A 25,985-nucleotide genomic window follows, 5' to 3' on the forward strand; every position below is an offset into this window, starting at 1 on the left:
TATTATACATGCGATAAGAACTACACAAAAAACAAGCGTTGTGTTAGGTCTTTAATTTTTTCAATAATCTCTTGTTTAGAAATATTGCACATGGTCAACATGCCTGTTGATGAGTTTACACTCACCTTTCTCATTCTAAAACTCCTTCTCCAAAGTAAAGACAGTTTATTGGATACACAATCATAAGGTGTACACGCATACATGTGCAGGTATGTGTGTGTGTGTGCAAGCATTTGTCTGTCGCTGGGGGAAGGGAAAGAAAGGGCAGATCAATCAGGTTCAGAATTGAGAAGAATGGTTATATATGCCTGTTTCTCCTCGCACACGTCAGTAGCCACCAGTTTTCAGGCATATGCTAACAGTCTTTTTAATGTAGTGCCACTGCATTTTCAGGAGGGAAAATACAAACAGCATTTGCTCGGGAGTAAGTTTGATTTGTCAGGGTGAATGTAATCTTTAAGCACATACGCTCACACACACACACAAACATTTGTATATCATGGACATATAGAAATATATAGGTATATTTTTACATTTATATAGTCACACATTCAAGTGAAGACTGAGTAGCATTTTATACTCATCACTCCTTCTCTTTCAGCAAAACCAGACGCAAGAAAGTGCTAGGTTACTTTTTTTTTTTTTTTTTTTTGTTCAGTTTGGATTTCTTTCTCGATACTCATTGATTTTTCCCCCCACTCTCCTTTCAATATATATTTTATATAACAGCTTGTACAGTGAAAATCTATGGCACTAACAGGTCACTCGTCTACTTCAAAAATAAATTCCCACCCACGTCCTATTGCACCAATGAAAGAAGAGGCAGAGTAAGAAAGAGGAGATCCTGAGAAATGCCGCCCCAACGCTGGTCTCGGGTCAGCTTTCCCTTGCGTAATCCTGAATCGAAATGAAAGCTTACTCTGACTCCAGACCAGCGCTTAAAGTGGCGCTTTCCATCAACACTTCAGTTAAAAGTCTTAAGGAGATGAAAAAACAAGGGCTTTCCTTACGGGATGCGGAAAGGGAGAATCGAACGCAATGGAACAAAGTCGTTGGTTAGTTTTTAAATATCTAAAAACAAATACTTTCCTGATTTAAACCATGGTCTAGGACCATATATTGTGCAAACACCTGATTGAAATATAAAAACGAAGGAAAGAGACAAGGAAAAGAACACAGAGAGAGCCTCCCCAGCCATCACGGACATATATATATATATATATATATATATATATACATATATATATATATATACATATATATATATATATATACATATATATATATATATATATATATATATATATATATATATATATACAGTGTACAGGGAAAAGCCTAAGTTGGCGGCCAGAGAAGAGGAGCTTCAGCTAAGAGGCTAAAACAGAGTCTTTTTTATTTTCGATGTAATCGTTTCAACACTTAGATAGCTGGATTAGTCCATGCTGAAAATATTACTAGAGGAAGAAGAAGAAGAGAGGCGCAAGCTAATACAAAATAAGATATCAGTCAGTTCCACCGTTACGACACAACAACAAAACGACAAAGCAAAACTACACGTTGATTCGAAGAGGCGTAGTGTCTCTATTCGTTTGCGTCTTCTTTTTGAGGCTAGGAAAATGTTTTTCTCACACACTTTTGAATGTGCTGTGTTGTTGTTGTTTATGCGATTGTGGTGGTCGCCGTAGCCTCTGTTTTCTACTCCGCTGGTCTACGTGATAACGAGTCTGGAGTTGTTGCTTCTGGGACCAAAAAACAAACAAAAAAAACCCCTGTGAATTTACAGCCCGTGCTGAAGAACAGTAACAGCCGATGCATGTACACCATCACGGGGGTGTAACATTCGCACAAAGACCCTTCTCCTCCACCGGCTATTGCTTTCCTCCGTCTCTCGGCCTTTACAAATAAAAGTGCAAGCGCATTTGTACCCCCTCCCACCCAACCCACCCTATCCCTGTTTTGGATTGAAAGTTACCGGTACCTCAAACAGTCTAATCTCTTATCTAAAACATTCAGCCATTTGATAAAATCTGTGCTGGCCCCATGCAGGGGGCTCTACTGAGTGTGTGCAGACAGGCTGGTTTGGTGCTGCCTGTGGTGCAGCATTGAAGGGCTCTAAAATTCCGACAGAAAGTGAAGCCACGCCCTAATGCAGAGGTGGACCAATGACGGCCTAACACGAGTGGCATATGCAAATGAGTGTGACCTCATGCGCTCCTTGTGCAAGTCGTTAATGTGTGAAAGTGATATTATTATGTAATTGCATAAAGTGTGTGTGCGCGCGTGTGTGTGTGTAACTGTGCATAACAACAGAACATCAACGAAGTGAACGCAATGGCAACGAAATCAGTTAGACTAGGAACGAAGCAAAATCCACATATGTGCTGAACTGTATATCGCCAGCGGAAATGGGTTTACACATTTCTAGAATCCATCCCTACATTCGTCTTTCATTCTTTTGTTTCGCTCGTCTCCTTCGTCATTCTTTATCTCGACTCCTGCGGCTCGCCCATGTCTTTCTTTGGCTCTTCCGTGGCCCTGCCCCTCTCATCCGCTTCGGAATTCTCCCTGGCCGCTGGATTGGATGGTCCGGGAGTAGAGGCGGAGTCAGAGCTTCCACTGGCCACGCCTCCCATGGTTTCCGAACTGCCGGCATTCTGCATGATCTTCTGCCTTACCTCGCGGATCTTCAGCTGTAGGCACACCTTGCTGGGAAACGTGTCCGAGTGGCGAGCTTGGAAGGCAGCTGTGGCTTGCGCTGTACCAGAAAGAAAAAAATATGAGATTTACGGGGTTTTTTTTTTCATTTGATGCTGACAGTTAAAAACTAAAATAAATATGAATAATCATTGAGCCTTTGAAACGATTAATTTGATAACCTTAAAAAAAAAATTGTTGTTGAAAAAAAATTATATTAATTATAAAATAATTTATTTATTCATTTATAAAAATGAACTTTTATAACACATTTCGCGATTTTGAGTATATATCTGGCTTCAAAAGTAAAGTCAAAAATTGAAACAAACTCTGAATTCTGGTGGAAACATTTTTAAAATGTACATTTTAACATTACTACAGTCGTCAGTGTCACATGGTCCTTCAGAAATCATTCTTATATGCCAATATGCTGCTCAATTAATTTTTACTCTTATCAATGTTGTAAACAGTTTTTTTCAGGATTCTTTGATGAATAGATCATAAAAAAAACAGGATTTATTTGAAATTGACTTTTTTCGCTCAACAGAAGTATAAATTCAATGGACCCTTTGTACAAGACTGTGATTGTAACATTTTTTACTTGACAGCAGCATCATAAATCCTTCCAAAAAAAAAGAAAAAAAAGTGTATGTACATTTACAACACTATAGTTTCTATTGTATTACCATTGCGTCAAATTACAAAAAATTTGTTAACGCTAATGCGGGGGTGCTTCTGATGCAGTGAAGGTACATTAGACATTATTCTGAAAACACTATCGTGGAGTTTTCTTTTGCTATTTGAGGAAATGGGAATGCAAAAAATATATTTGTGGTACTCTTCCTATGATGACTTCCTCTGCTGAGAAACCCGGAAATGTTAAAAATGACATGACATACAGCCAGGTGTATGGTGACCCATGCTCAGAATTCGTGCTCTGCTTTTAACCCATCCAAAGTGCACATATACAGCAGTGAACACACACACACACAGTGAACACACACACAGTGAACACACACACCCGGAGCAGTGGGCAGCCATTTATACTACAGCACCTGGAGAGCAGTTGGGGATTCGGTGCCTTGCTCAAGGTCACCTCAGTCATGGTATTGCCAGAAACTTAAACTCTCTAACCACTAGGCCATGACTTCCCCCTTTTTAAAAGGGTCCATTCAAGTCAAAAGTCTGGCTGTGCTGTACTGAGAGATGGTTAACTTGATGTTACCCGAGGGGAAGAAGCCGTGCTCCTGGAAGAGCTGCATAACGAGCGCACGCCGCTGGTCCAACATCCTACGCAGAGAGGAAGGCGGCACACGGTCAAACTCCTCCAAAATATGCTCTGTCTCTCCTGCTAAACACAAAAGATAAAAAAAACACACATGAATAAATATTTTTATGCACGGGTTCATGAGACTGAGTTTAAAGATCAAACTGAGCCCACCAGCCCTGTCGAAGGTAAAGATGTCCCCCTCACACTTGGCAGCACTCTTGGGTGTGTTGGGCTCTGAGCTGCAGCTGGACAAGCAGCGACTCTTCCTCCGAGGTGAACTGGGGTCGTCAACAGAGTCTAGATCTAAGGAGGGGAAGAAAAGGTTATGAAAGAAGGGATCAAAATCACACAAAAAGCAAACGTTAGGCACAAAGTATCCCTTAGATCCCTTTCCCTAGCTTTCTTCCCAATGTAGTTGTCTAATAAACCTGACATCGTATATAATAAAAATATTACTGGCTTTAGTTTCTCTTTTGTAAGCTGCTTTGGATAAAAGCATTTGCTAAATGGATAAATGTACATGTGATTGTTTGAGAAAAACATGGTTTTTGTCTTTGCAATTTTTTCATTATATTTATAATCTTGTCTGACCTGTAGAGTTCCTCCGCTTCCTGCGGTAGCTGCCCAGGATGGCTCTAGGGGAAGTTGCTAAACTCTGTAAATTGGGAGAGGGCAGTACATCTTCAGGCTTGAACTCTGGCAGCTCTTTAAGACGCTCTTCAAAAGAGGAGCCAAACAGCGCCCTGCGGAAGAGCAAATATAGCTGTTACAAAATGAAATAATAATTGTCATATCAGCAGGGGAATTATGTAAAAAAGAGAATGCAGAACAACTGTCTTATAACTCACGTAAATAGTACTTTGTGAAAGATATGAGCAGAAATGGAGGGATGTGACTAACCAGTGACTACTAATTTGGAGTAAATTTAACTTTAACTAGTCTTTACTGAATGAGTTACAGCTGAAACAAAGCAATATATTAGATCCAAAATGTAAACTTTAAACTGGACCTTCAAACCGAGAACGTAATCTCAATCTTAAAAATGTTAACTTGAAACTGAAAATGAGAAATGTTCCCTGGCAACTGACTGAAATAAACAAGTTTGAGTTGAAGTGCTAATATTCCAGCTAAACTACAAATAAAATAAAAATAAAAATAAATTAATGCTAAATAACAAATTATTACAAATAATGCCACTCACTTGTCACCAGCATCTGTGGGGGTTTTCAGTGGAGGTGGGCGGAATTTGGTCTTTTTAACTGAAGGGGAGTCAGTCTGCAAAGGGGGTGGTGGGGGGTCCAAAACAGAAGCTTCCCTGCGTCCTGGCTGAAATAAAACAAAACGTGATAATGGAAGAATGTGGGGATCTGAACCTGCACAGTTGAAAACGGTGTGAGAAAAGCGTCTTACCTCTCGACTCTCGTCTTTGCTGTTGATCTCAGCTTGACTCTCGGTCTCTCCTTCCATCGCTCTTGCTCTCTCAGCTCTCTCTGTTTGAGACGGGACCCCTCCAACATCACTCTCGGACTCTCGCTCCAGTTCGCTCCCTTTCTTTCCATCCTCCTTCCCTTCACAATGCTGACCTATTGAACATTTTGAACATGACTTTCAACATAAGGGACTGAAAGAACATACAGTAAAATGCAAATGCTTAATCAATATTTAATTACAACTGCTGTTAAAGATCTCGAAATAGCCATAATATCCATTTTGTAGTATCTTTTGTAGTATCGATGGGTAGTATAACCAAAAGCTTATACTAACCGTGATGGCACAAAATAAATATTTTTGAAGATTTTCTTTTTTTCTTTTTTTTTTTGATACTTTAATGAATAGAAAGTTTAAAAGAACAGCATTTATTTGAAATTATATTTTTTTTTCTAACAACATAAATGTCTATATTGTCACTTTTGATCTATTTAATGCATCCTTGCTAAATATAAGAATTGATTTAATAAATTTACTTTTTAAAAGTCACTTTACACACACACACTCACGTACAATAAAAACTATTTTGATGTACATTTTAAAGTGTTATTTTTACGTTGCATGCCCCTCATTTGGTAATAACAGTCAATTATGCATCATTATATGCAACTAACTCTAAACCAAACCCTATTCCTAATCCTGACCTTACAGTAAGTACATGTTGTTAATTATTACTCATTATGTATAATTTCTCTATAACAAGGAGACACCTTAACTTAAAGCTAAATTTGTAACTGAAATGGTTGAGGTTCCTTCACCTTTATGTGTGTGCTGCACCGATTCCTCCAAACCACTAGGTGGCGTCTGATGTCCATCCTTTGACACCACCAGGTCTCTCTGTTTCTCCATCTCCTTCCTAGTTTCTGGTCCTCTCTCGTTTTCCATGTGCATGTTTCCCTGAGACTGAAGCTGCGGGTCTGTCTGTGCGTGTGGTTGCGCAGCCGCGGCTGAGGGGGTCTTCTCTTGATGCATTGAGGATGATGCTGGAGCTGATGTGGAACTTTCTGTGCTTTGTGGCACGGCTGTCACTGACACAACTCCTCCGGCTAAGCTGACGCTGGGGTAAATGGCGGTCACAAGTTGATGGGTGGCCGTTGAGGCTTGTGCACGTTGTGACAATCCACCCAGGGGCGGGCATGGAGCCAGGAGGGGTGGCTGACCTGAGGTAGAAATTGAATGTTGTTTGTCATGATGTGTTAAATATGTGTTGATGGTTTAAAGAACTCATAGTTATAACACTCACTTGCAACAATAGGTTGAACCAAGGCCTGACCTGCTGGTGCAATTGCAGTGAAGCCAATGGTCGCCACTGGAGATTGCAAAAAAGATGGAGCCGCAGGTGACGGGGTCTGGTGGGTGGAAGAGACTGCAGGTGTTGAACCCAATGGAAAAGGAGCTGTAACTCCAGGAGTTGACTGGACATATGTGATCCTGTGAACAAAAGCACAGCAGAAGTTAGATTGGAGACACAGTGGCTTTTCCCAAGACAGACATGAATCTGGATCTCTCTTAACACTCCTGTCAAAGAAATAAACTCCTAACTCTAATTACTAAAATTAGAGGATGAACAATTGATAAAATTGTATAAAAGTGTTGATTTTTACACCATTGCTTTAGTTTTAGACAGTGTGTTTTTTGACAAAAAAAGTCCTTTCAGTGTAGATATTTAGTTTCATCATGCCATATTCAAAACTGTAATTAACTTCACATATAATTTTAGAAATAACAATGCATTTCAGAATTTTCATATTTGTCAGTAATTGTATTATCATTTGGTGCCCATGATTAAATATTAAAATATTTAATAAAATCATAAATTTATTAATTTTTTATTTATATACATACATACATACATACATACATACATACGCATACATACATACGCATATATATATATATATATATATATATATATATATATATATATATATATATATATATATGTCTGTCTGTCTGTATATAGATACATACATACGCATATATATATATATATATATATATATATATATATATATGCGTATGTATGTATCTATATACAGACAGACAGACAGACAGACAGACAGACAGACAGACAGATAGACAGATAGACAGATAGACAGATAGACAGATAGATAGATAGATAGATAGATAGATAGATAGATAGATAGATAGATAGATATAGAGATCAGATGTTGTTCGAAGCCCAACAAGAATGTTGATCCAGGAACATGTCCTACTTGGCACAGTCAGCAGAAGGTTAGACTGTGTTATGTTTCAGTGCTCAGAAGTCTGGCAGCAGTTTTAAAAAGACAGTGGGCAGTAAAGTACCTTGTAGGTGGTGGCGTCAAGAGCACCGTCTGAGGAGGGGTGGGCGCAGGGGCCATGACAGTCGCGGTTGGCATAGAGACAGGAAACGAGTTGCCGGTATGCACCGATCCTCCAGGATGCACATTTGTTTGGACCACAGGCATTGGTGCAATTTGAATGATCTGAAAAGCAAAGAAGCGCATGAAGCGGACACATCTGTTGCAAATACAATAAATGCTTCTCACTCCTGTAGCGGGATAGTAGCTCAAGCCAATCTACCTTACTTCCTGGTTGAGTCCCATGTTGAACAGGAAGGGGTGGACCCACCAGGGAAATTGGCTGCGGAGGTGTAGATCCTGTTCCCATTGTTGCCATGGGAACCAACATCTTGCTCTGCAAGACTGGGGACTGTGCATGAACTGAGCGGAGAGATGAAAAGGACTGATATAGTAGAGACCGAGAATAGACTTGATAAACACTGTGTGCATAATCTTGATCCTTGTAAGCGTGGGAAACCTCATTAAATCTATTGAAACGCATCAATAAAGCTCACATTCCCTTGGATGAGGACACATCAGATAATATACAGGGTTCCCACATGTTTTGAAATGAATTTCACTGACTTGTTCATGAATGAGTCATTTGTGAAGTGGTTCGACTGAGTCACCCCAAATACCCCAAATATTGGGCTTGTTTTACACCAAATGCAATATCCAGTCCAGTCATACACAACCATAGGTTTTGCTCTGTTAAACCTATAAAACAGATACTTGAAAATATCAGTGCTGTCCAAAGGTTAAAATTATTACACTTTCTTCAAATTGACCTAATTTACCTTTAAGAAATGTTTTGAGTACCAACTCAAGCATATTAGAATGACTTCTAATGTGATTACAGAAATAATTTACGATTTAAAATACATTCAAATAGAAAACCATTATTTTATATTGTAACAACATTTCTGAATATTACTATTTTTACTGTATTTGTAACAAATAAATGTAGCCTGGGTGAGTGTAATAGATGAAAACATTCAAAAATTCGTACTAATCCCTAAACGGTACAGTAATTTACACCAATCACACCATTTTTTTTAAGGGAGAAAATGAAATGTTATAAAAAAAAAAAAGTCTAATGTCTATTATTTACTTAGTAAATAATAGACATTAGACTTTTTTTTTAATGTCCATTGATTTAAAGATTTGATTGATTTCCATGAATTTTAAAGTCCTGAAAATCCCTGTGGGAACCCTGAATTTATCTGAACATGTGCTTGGTTTCTTCACCACAAGTGAACTGCCCCAAATCTCACCTCCACCTGCCGTGCTGACTCCTCCCACCGCTGGGACTGAAGCATATCTTAATCCTTGCCCTGCCCCTGAATGTACACCATTGGCCAGGCTCACATGGGTGGGTGCGGCACTGGACAAGGTTAGGACGCTGGAGGGCTGATGGGAGGAGGGACTGTTGGGATTGGCAGTTGCAGGTAGAGTTGGAAGAATGTACTGCACCTGTGTTACGGGTTTCCCACCACTAGAGGCAGCAGGGAGGAACTGGTGATGAAGCAGGGGAAGGGGTACTGCGCTGTTATTAGGGGCTCCGTTGCAAGGAGTAGGTTGTGGTGGGGTGATGAGCTGAACGGTGGGTTGGTTTTGGAAGGCTCCTCCCAGGACTAGGCTAGTTACTAAGTTTCCTTGCCCATTAGGTTTGGGAGAAGAGGAGGGAAAGTACCCACCTCCTCCTGCTCCGCCAGCACCAATCAGTAGCTTGGGCTTTCTGTCCGGAGGAAGGGTCCCAACAGCCACACCCCCATCAGCTGGCTTGCTGGCGATGGGGATAGGGGTGCTAGTGATGGGACGAACAACATTGGTCACTACAGTGGGGGCCATCCTGACAGCACCTTGCGAAGGGTATGTCCCGGGATTGTGTGGCAAAGTAGTAGTTATACCGGTGACGGAGGCTGAATTAACATGGAACGAAACCTGCCCTCCTCCACCTCCTCCTTTGCCTTCTTGAATTCCCCAATTATCCAGTTCTGCACCACCCATGCCTCTCTTCTCCTTCTCCAGGTTCTTTTCACCCCCATCTTCAATGTCTTTGTTGCCAGTTGTGACAGTCGTAGAGAGCGCCGAAGAGGAATGGACTGGTTGGAAGGTGCGCTGAAGAGAAAAAGATCATTTGTGGCATAAGATCACTACTATACTCTGATTATCTGATCATTTCATTCACATTTATGCTTTATTTGATGTCAGTGTCAGTGTGTGTGTTTCATAACTGCACATACAATTACGATTCAAATATGCACAAAGTTCATGTATGGCTTCAGACCACTGTGATTTTATATTGACATTACATTTACACATTTGGCCAACATTTTTTTCAAGCTATAATCTTTTAATGTTGACCTTAGCATTGTTTGAATCAGATTTTTCTTTTTTTTTTTTTTTTTTTTTTTTTACTGTTTTAGCTCCAGGCAGGCTCAATGTGGAATATAGAGCCAAAGTCACATGTCATATGTACTACTTTTTTAAGTTAGTTTTGTTGTTTTTGGAAGAAAATATAGTAAATGTTGTATATACTGTATAAACATACATACATATATATATATATAATTAGAATATCATCAAAAGTTTATTTATTTCACTAATTCACTAAATGTCTTTCATACGTCTGTGTGTAGTGGTTCTTGAAGCACTGACTCCAGCTGCAGTCCACTCTTTGTGAATCTCCCCCACATTTTTGAATGGGTTTTGTTTCACAATCCTCTCTAGGGTATGGTTATCCCTATTGCTTGTACACTTTTTTCCACCACATCTTTTCCTTCCCTTCGCCTCTCTATTAATGTGCTTGGACACAGAGCTCTGTGAACAGCCAGCCTCTTTTGCAATAACCTTTGGTGTCTTGCTCTCCTTGTGCAAGGTGTCAATGGTTGTCTTTTAGACAACTGTCAAGTCAGCAGTCTTCCCCATGATTGTGTAGCCTACAGAACTAGACTGAGAGACCATTTAAAGGCATTTGCAGGTGTTTTGAGTTAATTCGCTGATTAGAGTGTGGCACCAGGTGTCTTCAATATTGAACCTTTTCACAATATTCTAATTTCTGAGAATTTTCCTGAGATACTGAATTTGGGATTTTCCTTAGTTGTTAGTTATAATCATCAAAATTAAAAGAAATAAACATTTGAAATATATAAGTCTGTGTGTAATGTATGAATATAATATACAAGTTTCACTTTTTGAATGGAATTAGTGAAATCAAATATACTGATAAAAGCTATAACAGTATCTCAGTTATACTAAAATAATGTCACAAGGATGAGTAAATAATGACAGAACTTAAATTTTTGGGTGAACTATGCCTTTAAGGCAAAGAGTTTGTTTAGTGAACCATCTAAGAGACAGAACACTTCGAGACATCTGCTGCCTTGTGGGGTATATCCACTGGCATGGAAATCCTGAAGAAATAATAGTTACTTGCCAGACAACCAAACACACAGATGCAGAAATAATCTGGTTTTATAAATAATAACTAGATGAGAGCAATTATAATTTCAGTTGCTATGGAAATTAGGCTTATCTAATTTAAAGCATATTTCTTAACAAACAGAGATGGTCTTTTCATCAATTAAATATAAACATTAACTTTATTCTAGATGACATATGACAGCTGGATGCAGTTAGGAGGCGAATAAAATTGACATTTTTAAAACATCAAGATTTTATAACTTGTGTAATGTGAAAGTGTGCTTTTATCACTGTTTTTAATCAGATTTCCAAGTGAATTTGGAGTTTGCATGTAGTACAGAACGTTTATTCATTTAAAAATGACCTAAAACTGCATGAATATCAATATAACAGGAGGATTAAAAAAAAGGTTAAAAATAGTCGAACTCTAACAGATGCAATGTGGGACATATTGCTTTACATATCATGCAAACTACCCATGTGATGTATTAAGTGTTACCTTGCTGTCAGCTTCATCTGCATGCTCGTTTTCATCATCGCTGTCTGTCACTCTCTCTTTACACTTCAGGTCAATGGAGCCGTCTGCAAATGAGTCTTCTGTGGGGGAATCACACGTTAGCTGTGAGACCAGGGCTTGCAAATCTCACACTCATGGGACTGAGAGCTTGCCTTTCCAAAATGAATTAATGATGTTTGGATGGTGGTGGTGGTGCATCAGAGAGCACATAGCTCGTGGGAGACACAGACTCAAGAATCAGTCAGGACTGACTAATAATGAGAAAATAAGAATGGAATGCAAAACACTTGTAAAATCAAAACCGAATCGCTGAAAGATAATCATTTTCTGATGCTGTGTACATTCCACAGCATTATCTACAGATCAGGGGGTTTTGGGGTCTTATGTTTTCCAAAATGCAGAATTCAATCATAGAGATGGAATTTACTGTGTAACGCGGAATGACACAGAACTTGACTAAATCTGGATCAATAAATCAAAAGTAGGGCTGTACACAAATCCTGATATAAAATAGAGTCTGTGATTATTAAACCATGAAAAGGCTGTTTAAATATGATGTGTGCATGTTCTGCATGTCTGTGTAAATGAGTGACGCAGTCTCATCTACTGCACTTAAGCGTCAACCGTTTCACTATATGAGGACATTCAGCTTCTGCTGTATGACAATTTGTTTACCAAAAATAAAATAAACTGTTCAAATTTAATTTGATTACATTTTAAGATATTTTAAATTAAGTTAAATTAAATTAATATGTTAAGGTTTTACATATGTGTCCCTGGACCACAAAACCAGTCAAAAAGGTCAATTGTTTTAAATTGAGATTTATACAACATACGAAAACTGAATGAATGAATGAATAACTTTCAACTGATGTATGGTTTGGTTTGTTAGGATCGGACAATATTTGGTTGAAATACAACTATTTGAAAATCTGTAATATGAGGGTGCCAAAAAATGTAAATACTGAAATAAATAACCTTTAAAGTTGTCTAAATGAAGTTCTTAGCAATGCATATTACTAATCAAAAATTAACTTTTGATATATTTATGGCAGGAAACATACAAAATATCTTAATGGAACATGATCTTTATTTAATATCCTAATCATTTTTGGAATAAAAGAAAAATCAATAATTTTAACCCATTCAATGTATTGCTGGTTTTTGCAACAAATATACCGCAGCAACTTAAAACCCTGGTCCTGGTCCAGGGTCACATATTTATTTGATTAGCAATTCAATAATAACCACTTTATCACTTCAATAACACAATTGTGAAACACAGAATCCAGAAAAATTTAAACAGACTTCACAGAATTTAAAAAACAAAACGAAAAAATATTTACATTTTTAATAAATCATTAAATTATAAAAAGGTTATGAATGTAAAAAATGGAGTGAAAAATGGAATCCAGAAAAAATAAAGTGGATTTCATAACTGTTTTTTCAATAGATCCAGACCTCGAGCATGAAATGTGAGGCTTTCTCTTGGCAATTCTATATAATAATTTCATTACAGATTACATATCTTTACTTAGAATGTTTTAGATAACATTTTATTTTAATATTACTCAATACTTAAATGTATAATTACACCTTAACGACAACACCATAAAATAAAGTGTAATCAGTTTGTACTTTTCTGAGGAAACTACGAGTGGTGCATATGCAAAACTAGCCAAAGTGATGCCAATGAGATCTGGATGGTAGCTAGGGCATTCAAGGTTGCTGCTATTTATCATATTGCCAAAGATGTATCCATCTTACATTTAATGTACGGCAATTTGTAACTTGACCTTCCATGTCATTCACTTCCAGTTATTTGTAGCAGCCCAAAACAAATCTGCTTGATATTGCAAACCTGTATTTCTTATCTTATTTTAGTGTATTATAAACACACTACGGTTTGTAGTGTAAACAGTACCATTTGCTACACTCCAGTTATTTACCTACAGCGGCTAATGAATCACATTCACAGAAAACAGCTCACTTTTGTGCTGCAAAAATGAGGTGGATATGATGCACATAATTTACCTAGGACATCATCATCCCCCTCTTCGCAGATCACCATAGGCTCTTCATCACTGGTCACATCCTCACTCAGTCGTTGAGGGTGAGCAGGGGCACGGGGATGAAACGGTCCCGTGCTTTCCAGCACTCTCTCCTTCTCCCTCCTCTCCAAAGTATGCACAGCGCTCTGGGAAAAGGCACGAGGCCGTTGAAGCTGCCCTCCCATTGATCCGTGACCGTCAGGCCGAGGTGAAGTCCAGCTGGGTCCTGCTCCTTTGTGGTCTGCCCCCTGAGATGCAGAATGGGCCTCTGGGGAAACAAAGAAAGTTAATGCAGCATCAGTTGTGTTTCACACTACTATGCACTCATAGTTTCACACGACCAACAGACGCCCACGCATATAAACAAACTCCCACACAGACCTGTGCTTTCAGACATGCTGCGCTCGCGAGCTTCTTTGGCCCCTGGAGTTCCCCTGCCCTCAGACAGGGACTTCCTTCTGTCCTTGTTACACCATTTCCAATCAGGGTGAGCTCGGAAATGAGCCTCCTTCACCTAAAAGAGAGAAAGTGAAAAATAAGTGTACTAAATGCATTTATAATACATTTATTTTTTGCTAAGTATACTACAAATACATTTACATATTTAAGTAGTTAATTAAAATACCCTGCAATTATACTTAAGGTATGCTAAACTGCAACAACAAATTTTGTACTTAATGCACTTTAATTGTGAGGAAATAGTGCTTAAGTCCATTTAAAGATATACTAAAGAATATTTAATTGTGGATCTATTGCAAATATACTTTAAATACACCCTTAAATATCTTGCAATATTATTCAAAGATCATACAAACCTCATCAATATAAACATTAAAACCTATTTTAGGCTTAATATTAAGATGTGACACTCTAAATAAAGTTGAATTATTTTTTTTATCAGTAAGTCTCGAGGTATTTGCCAGTAATTATGTTAATAGATTTGAACTATGGTTAATATGAAATAAATGTATTTTAAATATAGTAATTTTGTTACACTGGGAGTTACTAATAAGTTAATAATAAAGTAACAGGCTCAATCAATAATAACAGTACAACTCTTGGATCGTGCACATATTCAGGTTTCTAATATTATTTACTCGAAAATAATGTAAATGCATTATTTTTTTATCTGTGACCATTTTATGTAATACATTTGTAATCAATGTAGTATTAATAGTTGATGAATGATTAATTTAAATAATACACTACATTAGTATTTAAATGTTTGCGGTCAAAATAATAATAAAAAAAATAGTCATTATGCATTACATTTTTCCAAAAGGATAGTAATACTACTGTATATTGTTAGATATCTATTTTAAAAAAATGTATTGATCAAAAATAGTAAAAATTAAAATGTAGTGTTGTTGACATAAAAATATTAAGCAGCACAACTGTTTTTAACATTGAGAAGAAGAAGAAGAAGAAGAAGAAGAAGAAGAAGAAGAAATGTTTGTTGAGCTCCAAATTAGCATATTAGAGTGATTTCTGAAGGATCTTGTGACACTGAAGACTGGAGGAATGATGCTGAAAATACAGCTTTGCATCACAGGAATAAACTACATTTTAAAATACATCAAAACAGAAAACAGTTGTTGTAATTGTAATAATATTTAACAATATTACTGATTTAGTGTATTTTTGATCAAACAAAGGAGCCTTGATTAGCATGAAAGAAAAAAAAAGAAAACAATTTGATTGATACTAGTGCATACTGGCATAAATTTGGCCATCAAACATCCTGCTTTCCAGATTTTTGCATCTATAGTACATACTTTATATCGACCACTGTAAAACTGAAATCAGTTTATCACAAATTCAGATGTAAAACCAAGTTTTAACTTCATGTTATGTCTTAGGAAAGACAACATATTTGATAATATTTCACAAAAATGACTGTACCTGGAAGGCAAGATCATGATACTTCTTCTTCTCTTTGGGTCCCAGCGCGTACCACCACTCACCCAGTATTTTACTGACGGTACGGTTGTCCTGGTTGGGGTGCCGCTGGTGAACCAGTGCACGGTGCCGCTTACTAAAGATCATAAATGCATTCATCGGCCGTCTGATGTGGTCCTTTTCCCTCTTTTCGGTTTGAGCGAGAAGAGACAGAGATTGGAGAAATAATGAGTGTACATTTACACGACTTTACACACTTTAAACAGAAGATAAAAAGGGAAATGTGGCAATGGCAATGCTTAATTCTGTGGCCTGAAAACCTTGACAAGTTTCTGGGTAATTTTTGGCGAGGCTGTCTAGTGATACTCAAAGGAAACCAGGCAACTGATAAAATCTTTTTAAAAAAAGGACACTAATAGCAGACCGAAACTTACCTTCTTGTCACCTTCTTTCGGGAGTGCACTGAGAGATTGTGTGCGTCTTTTCACTGGACTGGTGGATGGAGCAGTGTCTTGAGCTGGGAAAAAACTTTTAAAACAAAATTGCATAAAAAAACATTAGGCAAACCGTAAAAAAATTTAAAGAAAAAATTATTGTGACTTTTATAAAAGGGCATTTCCCCCTAATATGTGCATATTATAGCAATTTTTTTTACTATTGTAATCTAAATGTTTGCTGTCATTGTCAAGAGGTGAAATGCAAACAGATATTTACAGGTCATCAGCATCACTCTCGGTCTCACTGTCACCTCCTCCCTCCACGGGTGGGTCTTCAGCAGGAGGAGGTGGGCAAGACGGGGAACCTCTCTGTGGAGTTGGATGGTCAGTAGGTCCCTCAGTCACAAGGGCAACTCCACAGCGAGGTTCTGCAAGTTTATTCAGTTTCAAAACATCAACAGAAAACATATTCTGAATGTGATTTTGTGTATATTCTATTTCTATACAAGAAAATATTACAATGTCAAAATTTAGCGATCAGAAGTTACCTTTGCTCTGATTTACAAGAGTTTGGCCATCTGCAGGCTGCATGGACATTTTTGTCTGGCTGGTCTCCAAAAAAGGAACCAACGAATGCCACGCGAACACTGGCACAGAGCGGGGCTCCACATTGGTCCAAACTAAAAGCAGAAACAGACAAACCTATTATATATTCACACGACTCTTTCGGAAAACCTACAGCCTCTTTATTCTCTTAGGAGGGAACTGGTGAAAAGGTGCCTTTCTATGTCGGACTGAACCTGAATGTAAGCCATTCATGTACATGTCTGTATATCGGTGATTGGTGAAACAAAGAAAGTGTGTAACTGTCTTGTGCATCTGTCATTCCAGACATCTGTGTATCTCAGATTAAGTACTCATGAGAATCAGGGCGGTCCAGTAACCCTCTAGCCATGCATGTCTGGGCAAGTTCCCTTGTATCATTTCAGACATGCTGCAACTGTCCAAAGAAACACTGACCCTGAAAGCACAGTGCATTCTTCACTACACACACCCAAACACACCTGCTGCTGACCAGCATACCAAAGTCACTCTGACCCCCCTTATTTTTACAGTTTGTCAGCCTGAGAGGAAATAGAAAGTGTTTGTTGGTGTCCTCCAACTTACAAAACATATTTTGGCCTGCACAAACTAATCCAGAAAAAAAAATCTCTTTTGTAAAAATAAACTATAAACAAATTGTGCAAATAATCAATTTGGATAAATGTGAATAACTGCCTAGATAATTTGGAAGAATTTGATACTACTTAAAAGAACACTGAAATTGACTTCACTGAGATTTACTCTGAAACTCTAGCGATACATGAGAATCTATAACTTTTACAATGCTTTTGAATCGTAGTTTACAAATAATATAAAGTTAGCACATTCACATTCCAAAATTATTTTACATACTTTAAACTGTTAGTCGCTATGTTAATAATTCACAAACGTTAGTGTTATAATTGGTTTTATTCATCTTTAAGGTTTCTTACCAGTGCCAGGCCGTCCCATGATGATGTCTTTGCGAGGAGCAGGGTGAGGGGACTCGGCTGGCAGGATGAGGGGCAACAGAGCAGTGGGTGAAGGATGGCAAGCCACAGGCTGTGGGAGAGCACCACCTGCAACTGAAGGCCCACCTAACTTCCTCTCTTGCTCTTTACCTCCTGAGCCAGATAGTGCAAGGGTAGGTCCAGTGGTTGCATTAGAGGTGGACACATTCAAAGCGGCAGAGTTTGAATGGGCGGGATGCCCAGAAGCCACAGTTGTCAATGACTGAGAGGAAGTCACCAGGACTAAGGTGGGAGCAGGATTACGAAGAAGAACGGCTCCGTTGGTGGCAGCACCATTTATGGGCACAGGGGCCTGGAGTCCCACGGCATGGTGAAAGGTTTGGCTGTGCTCCCTAGAGCGTGAGCTTGCTCTACGGCTCAGTGGACCATCGCTGAATTTTGCCAACGGCACATCAGGGTTACGAACAATGACAGGTGAATCGCGTAGGGGAACGATACGACGTGAGCTGGGATCCTGTGGCAATGGCGAGGGTGGTGTGGGAGAAACCAGCATAGGGGGTGGAGTGGAAGCGGCAGAGGATGAGGGTCGGCTTGTGATGCTCCTCTGTCGAGAAAATGAGAGATATGAGGGGGTGGTAGGCTGGCTTTGAGGGGATAGAACCCTGAATGCTGCTGCGTTGAGGCTGAGGCTGGGGTCATTGAGTTGGGGATCAGATTTCCCATAGTCTGATGTACTAGGCAGCGGGGGTGGGGGGACATCAAGTTTACGTTTACTGGGACTCATGGGTACAGTGAATGTCAAGTTGTTCTGAAAAGTGGGGACGATGTGGCCAGAGATGTGGCGCTCACGTTCTGAGCTGGGAGTGCCAGGGATTTTAGTGCCACTGAGGTGGCGAGGACGGCGAGGGGTCAGTGGTGCTGTGATGGGGCTGAAATTATCTGGGCGGATGCCAAATAGCGTGGGCGAGGGGGATGGCGCAGGTGAGAACGGTGACTGATTGGATACAGGTGAAAATGGGGGCGTGCATGAGCGTGAGCTTCCTAGTGAGACCAACATATTTGCAGCCTCGCACTCGTCAAAGTCAAAGCGCGACATGTCACGTGTCAGTTCTTGTGGTATAAGAGAAGTCATCACCAGACGTGGTCGAGAGTCCCCGCCACGGCTGCTGGCTTCACTGCTGTCTCTTGAGTTGTCGTCCCAGTCATATTCGCTGCTGGTGCGTCCACCTAAACGAAGGTCAGGTGTGATGGTGCCAGTGCTACTGGCGCCACTCCGGTCTCGGCCAACCCCGCCTCCGGATTCCATCTCTTTGGTGCGCATGGAGAGATGCCGAGAGCAGTAGCCACGCCTCTGAGACTCCTTCGAGCAGCCTTCACGTGAGCAAAGTCTGCGCCACTGCTTTCCGTTGAACTTCTTGCGGATGCCTGTAGGGGTGCACACCACATCGCCCTTCTTGTACTTCTGTTGAGCGGCCGTGAGGGGTGTGCGGGACCGTGACGAAGAGGATGAGGATCCAGAGCCACCCCCTGATGCACCATGTAAGTTGGAGCTGGGGGTCTTGTCCAGGGAGCCTTGAGAAGAGCTTGGGGGCAAGTGAGGAAGCTGGGACGTGGATGAGATGACTGCTGCACCTGTGGCTGAACCCAGGCCCAAGAGCATAGGGGGGTGATTTGGGTGAGGAGCAAGGGGCAAATGGGGTGCAATCGGGGTACTGAGCCCTCTCACCACAGAAAGGTGAGGGCTGAGGTAGTTTGGTTTAGAAAGAATGGGCCGATGCTGAGAAGGAGCCCCAAGAGCTTTGCTTCCCAAGGCAGTGATGCCACCATCCCTTAGCTGGCTAAGACAGCTGACTTCCAAGTCCACACCATCTGGGGTGGATGAATAAAGATGATGGGGTTGATGATGCTTTTGCCTCTCCCTTTCTCGTTCTCGTTCCCTTTCTCTCTCTAAGTGCCTATGCAAGTCTCTTTCCTGATCCTTCTCTCTGTGGGTTTCCCAGTCTCTGTTTGGGGGCACACTGAGTACAGATGTGATGGCAGTGTTAACGACAGAGGACGAAGAATGGGGTGAGGGGAAAGGTTGCAGCAAACTCTGAACAAACGTTGGTCTAGTCAGTTGAACCACCTCCTGCTCCACTTCCATGTCCTCTCTTTCCTCCCACTCTCGTTCTCTTACCCTCCTTCCATCAATACCTGGCTCTGCTGGCTGGGCTGGCTCAAAATCCCAAGGAGGAACCAGAAGACGGAGATTTTGTCGTGAAACCCAAATGGCCTGAGCCCTTCCGTCATCTTCCACACCACTCCTCTCCTTTCTCTCATCAGACCGATCTTCCCTTAGCTGAACACGGTATGGGAAAGACACAGCTGGGTGTGGATCTACTTGAGTGACTATACCTTCTCTGTACCACTTTTGTGCTCCCTCACTGCCCTCGTCACCTCCTCCGAAGGGGATGCAGACTAGTGATCCTATAGCCACCGGGGCCACACCAGGAGGTGAGGCATCTAAAATAAGGTCAACAGAATCAGTAGCAACTCGAAATGGATACTTGCATATGGTCTTTTCTCCATTAAGTTGCACCTCCACAATCCCATGCTCCTCGCTAACTCTCCGCACAACTCCAGTGCGAAACACACCAGATATTTCCCGGCCCCGATCGTGAGGCCAGCCTTCCCCTAATCTTGGACCCTGTCGGGCCAGAACTCTCTGATTTTTTAGACCTTTGGCGAGGACACCGGCTACACCGGATGACAGGCTCTCCTGTGAGAATGTCGAAGTGCTATGTGCTTGTTGCTTTTGGGAGTTGGAGTTAGAATCACGTCTTGAAGTTGTCACGTCTAGGTCAGCCGAGTGTTCGCTGGCTGTGTCGGTTGAGGAGCAACGCTGTGGGCTGGATGTGCTCGGCCTGTCCCTTTCTCTGCACTCACCTGCAGTTCCACCTGTAGGCCCAGTTACATCGTTGTGTCCGTACCCAGTGATGTTATCCTCAGCCAGCTGGCTTTGACCGTGTAGGTCCGTGTGTGCAGCAGAGGCAGCTGGACCCTGACTAGCACTACTTCCGTTATGAGAGCTGCTGCTGCTCTGTGGGGGAGTGCTGGGAGTGCTGGCGTTGCCATGGTTTCCGGCATAGTGCTCTGAGGTGTACTTCTTCTTGGGCACACGGGCCTTAAAAGTGGCTGTCTTGCGACTAGATGAAGGGTTGGGGCTGTTGCTGGCGCTGATCGTACTACTGTTGCTGTCACTCTGTGTTCCCCCAGACTTTGAGCTTCTGGGGCATTCCTCTGTCTTCCCAAAATCCACTGCTATACTGAGGGCCCCCACCTTTTCCGGAGACCCGCTTCTTGTCAGTGGCCCTTCCTGTGATGAGTCAGAATTTGAGGAGATATGTCTCTTGGGAGAGGTAGATGAAATTTGGGTTTTTTCCTCTGTTTCTCTCTTCTCTTCCTGTGGGCTACTGTCCGCTGTCCTCTTCTTACCTCCCTTGGCACGAGTGGATGGGGGCGACCGCCTTTCTTGCTTTTTAATGGGCTTCATCTTGTCTTGCTCTAAGAGAGTTTCTAATGCTCCTGATTTCCTGCGAGTCCCAGCCTATCAATATCTTCCACTCTGTTTCCCTCTTGCATCCCGCCCCTTCTCTTTTTCTTCTGTTCTTGTCCAAGCCTCTTCCTGTTTGCGCTGTCCTTTCCTTCTTAAATTAGATCCTGCAATGAAACACAGTACATGAGATGGAGCAGTTTGTAATGCAGCACTACAATTCTCATATAGAGGACTGGGAGTATAAAAAACAGAGCATACAACCAAAAACAAGTTAGTGCACAAAATAAAGTTTTAAGTTTAGTACCTAATCTTATCTAAACATCTTGAGAAGTGTGAATTTATATAACGTAGTCTTAAAAAGTGGATATAACACAACTTAATACAAGAAAATTTGACAACGACAGAACACAAAGAAAAATGCTTGCCCAGACAAGTCACACACACACTTTGGTTTTTGGCTGGATCAGAGGAGGCGGGGGAATTCCTTGTTCAGTGGTATTACTGTGACTCTAAGGCTCTATCTCGCTCGCTCTTTCAAATGACCTTTTTGCATTCGTTACAGAGACAATCCACCCCTACAGTCCTCACTTCCTGTCACAACACTACAAACATCTCAATGTACAATACCATCCTTACACATTACTACTTACGCATTCTTTCCTCCTACCAAAACACCATTTTGTACACCATCCAGCCTTCTGTTTAAAGTCCATTTAAAACCCACATATATGTTATCAACATTAATGTTTGCAAAATATATATTTAGTCACTTGGATACACTTTCTACAACCCAGTTTAAATACACTCTACAGATTACAAATAATTCAGTATAGTCAAATGACAAATAATTAAAAATTTTAATATCTCCAAATACTGCATGCAGGGTTTATGCCTATAAAATATGACTGACTGTTTTTTATTAAATTACGGATGTGCATCTAACGATGATTAAAGGTCAGAACATGAATGACCTCTTTTGATAAGCCAGTGCATGCTGGAATTGATGAAGATATAACAGATCATTTTAGGTCCGCAATGCAAAACTGTCCCATTCTTGTGAGCAGAAACCACAATTACCACACTGCCATTTGCACTGTAAGACAAGTTTGCAGGCAATATGCAAATCTAAGATATGCAGTATATAACCTTCAGTAAGACAATTCCATCATAAAATAGTTTACTAAGACCTGCTATGACTTTTATTGCTAGGTTATGTAGGTGAGTAAAATGTTGGGGTCAATAAACTATTCCATTGCATATAAGATAACACAAACTAAATAATGAAAGGTTCTATTTAAAAGGCCACTCAGTTATTATACCGATAGTACCACCGGTTCTGATTTTATCCTGACATCACTTTATATTTTTTAATCATTGCACCCTTTTATGGACATGTAGATTGCATGCTCATACATACAATTATATTTGTGCTTTTTTTTTAAGTCATGCTTGTACAATTCAATACTTTATAAACACTATTAATTGAATATAACTTGTATATGTTTTATAATTATATAATAAGTAGTAGTTACTGTCAAATCTGCATGACACATTTTGTTACGTGATGTCAACATGGCAACGCCCATAAGGTGGCAACCCGCTTCATATAGGAAATGTATATAACGTTAATGATTTTGTAACTCAAACCCTAGAGCATGACACCAGCAACATCAAGGTTATGTGTTTGATTCCCAGGGAATCAATGAACTGGTAAAAAGTATGCATTGAATTGAAACGTCTGCGAAATACATCAATTAATACAATTTATTTATTTATTTAGATTAGATTCAACTTTATTGTCATTATGCAGAGTACAAGTACAGAGCTAATGAAATCCAGTTAGCATCTAACCAGAAGTGCAAGAATATAGTGAAAAAAAAAAAAAGTGAAAGTGACGTGACATTCAGCCAAGTATGGAAACCCATACTCAGAATTCGTGCTCTGCATTTAACCCATCCAAAGTGCACACACACAGAGCAGTGAACACACACACACACACACACACACAGTGTGAACACACACCTATTTATGCTACGGTGCACAGGGAGCAGTTGAGGGTTCGATGCCTTGCTCAAGGGCACCTAAGTCGTGTTATTGCCGGTCCGGGATTCGAACCCTAGGGTTAGGAGTCAAACTCTCTAACCACTAGGCCACGACTTCCCCCTAAATATATAGTGTTTCATATACATATAAGTGCAGAATAAGTGAAGCTATGATTTACAGAATGTACAGTGGAGTTGCTATATACAGTATTGAGCAGAGTTTATACAGAATATAAATAGGAATGTAATGTAGGAATTATATGTACAATATGAACAATATGAACAGAGCAATGTAGGATTATATATACTTCATGAACAGCAGCAACGTAAGAATAGTGGTAATAAATACAGTTGGATGAGTGTTCAATAGTATTGTCAAACAATGTATTCTATGCAAAATAACAGTAGTGCAATGATATTTTTATAGAAATAGTTTACTGTGCTTTGTACAGTAACAACTTTAAACAGTTTACAGTGTAATTTATTTATTTATTTTAATGTGTGTAAAACTCTCTGAACTGGCAAAAGAAAAGAAAAAAAAAAGGTTTATATGCAATGCACTAAATGGGTATTTAACTTCCCTGGCATGCCCACCGCACTCACTGACCCTTCAAGTAACAATTATAACTCAATCTTGTAATGACTTGCCAAATGCACAATAAGAAATGTTCCCATGCAACAGCAAGATTCCAAATACACACAAATGTTCTAAAACAAAGTAACAGCCCTGTTTGCCATCAACAATGGTGCTGCTGTCGTCGACTTGCGAAAGTTTTGCTGAGTAGTACATACACCGCCGTATCTGTGTCAAGCGCTTTTATTGGTCGTAGTGCCCTACTCTACGCTTACAACCACACTATGACACAGTCGAGTGCTGTAGGCCTGCTCCAGAACACAAGGCCGCAGAGCAGTTCCCGTCTCCCTGAGGATCCTGACTCGAGGGCGACCCGTGTTATTAAACATGAGATAAACAAAACAAACAAACAATCCTTCTCAAATATATGCGCCTATAGGGTATAAATATGAAAACATCCGAACTGAATTTACTGAATGCATCTGAATACATATTATTATAATATAGACAAGTTTAAGGACCAAAATAATCGCGTTGTCTTTACGTAAAAAACCTATAGATATAATCAGTGACAGTTCCTGGAAGGCAAAGGAATACATGAAGGCAGTTCGTGGAAGCTGTAGCTGTTGTGTCACACAAATATTTTCAGGAAAGAAAGTTTTTAGGCTGACTGTGCACCTCCACCCCTCCCTTTCAATGTGTGTGTGTGTTAAAATGCTTACTCCGCCATTTTATAGAATCCATAAAGAGGAAAATAAACAACTGACGGCGAAACATTGTAACGTTTGATGGATCCGCGACGTAAAGGCGAAACACAGCATTAAATGTAACGTTATAGGCAGATGACTGCAGTACTGCAGATGAAAGGTTTCAACTCACCCCGTGAATATTTACAGTGCCGTCGAAATGGTATCAAGGCGAAAACCAAGCCTATAAAAACCACGGAACCCCGAGAAAGCTTTTGCAAAGAGTGTTTTTCTTCCGCAAAATGAGAAAAAGTCCAGCCGTCGGTGTTCCAGGGTACTCTACAGTCGCAAAATGGTGAATGAAGCTCTAAGCCTTGACATCCAGCACCCTCAGCCAATCAGCGTTCACAGAAGGGTACAGTAGCCTATGAGTATTCGAGCTGCGGTGATGAGGGCGGAGTCATCTGTCAAAGTCCGGTTGATCGACAGGTCGCTCGGACCAATCGCGCTATGGGAAAACAAGAAACAGCTGGTCGATCCTGAAACTGCATCAGCCAATGGGATTCGAAGGGAGGGGCAGCCGAAGGGAGTAGGTGGGCAAAATCGAGAATATTAACAATTTGCGACGTCTAAATACTTTCGTTGTCAGTCTGAGCAAAGCGTTATTGCCAGTGTGAAATAAAAGAGAAAATATAAATTAATGAAACTACAAAATAAATAAATACACTTCAGCAGGACATTCGTGCATTGTAAGACTGCAAAAAAAGCGTAGTTGGTGGTTAGATGAAAGTATACATCTTTTAAAAAATCTTAAATTATTTAAAAACCTCTAGAACAGGGATGTCAGACTGTCAAACTCAATTCCTGGAGGGCCCTGCAGAGTTTTTATTTTATTTATTTTTTTTACAAAACTCATAACCACATAAGTTTCAAATAAGCCTGAAAGTCTTGATTAGTTGTCACATGTGTGTTTAATTAGTGTTGAATCTAAATTATGCAGGGTTGTGGCACTCCAGGAAAAAATAACAACAAACTACTCCTCTTTCATTTTACACATTCTATACCTTCACGAATCCAGCCAATCGCGGAGGCTCGTTCAGACTACTTATGACGTCAGCAGCGGTCTTGGGCCCGCCCTCCGCGTCATCAAATCGAACTGTGATTGGTCAAGCCGCAGGGGTCTCCAGACCAATGACCTAGCCGTGTGATGAGCTCATTACGCCTGTTGCCATCACAACAACCAAACAGGAAGGCTTGAGAGTAAATAAGTCTAAATGAGGAATTGAAATGCACTGCCACAGAGTGCAGCAGATATAGGTTCCTGCATTTCAAATTCAGTTTTGATGCGATTTGATCATTGTGGGTGGCCTCCTTTGAGCCATGTTTGAATAAATGTGTGGTTTCGACGAATGCAAATGTTTGTGTGTGGAACTGCATACTTTGGAGATGATCAGTTCATGCATCACGGCTCAGCTGGACCGTCCGT

The 25,985-nt window shown here is 40.3% G+C and overlaps 1 protein-coding gene across 4 annotated transcripts; it reads right to left on the bottom strand.

Moving 5' to 3' along the window:
* Positions 1–1,379: 1,379 nt before the first annotated feature.
* Positions 1,380–24,862, bottom strand: LOC127978817 (protein capicua homolog). 4 transcript variants are annotated; one of them, XM_052583736.1, is made up of 20 exons: positions 24,693–24,862; positions 17,645–21,361; positions 16,658–16,789; positions 16,387–16,537; positions 16,107–16,200; positions 15,676–15,858; positions 14,155–14,287; positions 13,757–14,041; positions 11,705–11,799; positions 9,054–9,900; positions 8,021–8,160; positions 7,763–7,923; positions 6,699–6,886; positions 6,214–6,615; positions 5,378–5,550; positions 5,169–5,293; positions 4,559–4,710; positions 4,139–4,270; positions 3,923–4,048; positions 1,380–2,758 (listed from the first exon to the last, which is right to left on the bottom strand). In XM_052583736.1, the coding sequence occupies exons 2-20, from the start codon at positions 21,192–21,194 to the stop codon at positions 2,487–2,489; spliced, it is 7,341 nt and encodes a 2,446-aa protein (XP_052439696.1). In that variant the 5' UTR covers positions 21,195–21,361; positions 24,693–24,862; the 3' UTR covers positions 1,380–2,486. The 4 variants fall into 4 exon arrangements, with proteins under 4 accessions (XP_052439696.1, XP_052439697.1, XP_052439695.1 ...); XM_052583737.1 differs by having other exon boundaries at positions 6,729–6,886; positions 11,705–11,802; XM_052583735.1 differs by having other exon boundaries at positions 3,923–4,045; positions 11,705–11,802.
* Between the last annotated feature and the right edge of the window lie 1,123 nt (positions 24,863–25,985).

Source organism: Carassius gibelio, chromosome B19, assembly GCF_023724105.1.
Source record: "Carassius gibelio isolate Cgi1373 ecotype wild population from Czech Republic chromosome B19, carGib1.2-hapl.c, whole genome shotgun sequence".
NCBI lineage: Eukaryota > Metazoa > Chordata > Actinopteri > Cypriniformes > Cyprinidae > Carassius > Carassius gibelio.

What these genes read in the sequence shown, in the direction of transcription:
- LOC127978817 (XM_052583734.1), bottom strand. Translation starts at nt 21,194, where the DNA reads ATGAAGCCCATTAAAAAGCAAGAAAGGCGGTCGCCCCCATCCACTCGT. An exon ending in AGTCAGCACGGCAGGTGGAG is followed by an intron (nt 8,161 to 9,053) that starts GTGAGATTTGGG and finishes CTCTCCGCTCAG; the next exon opens with TTCATGCACAGTCCCCAGTC. An exon ending in TTGACGCCACCACCTACAAG is followed by an intron (nt 6,887 to 7,762) that starts GTACTTTACTGC and finishes TTTTGTTCACAG; the next exon opens with GATCACATATGTCCAGTCAA.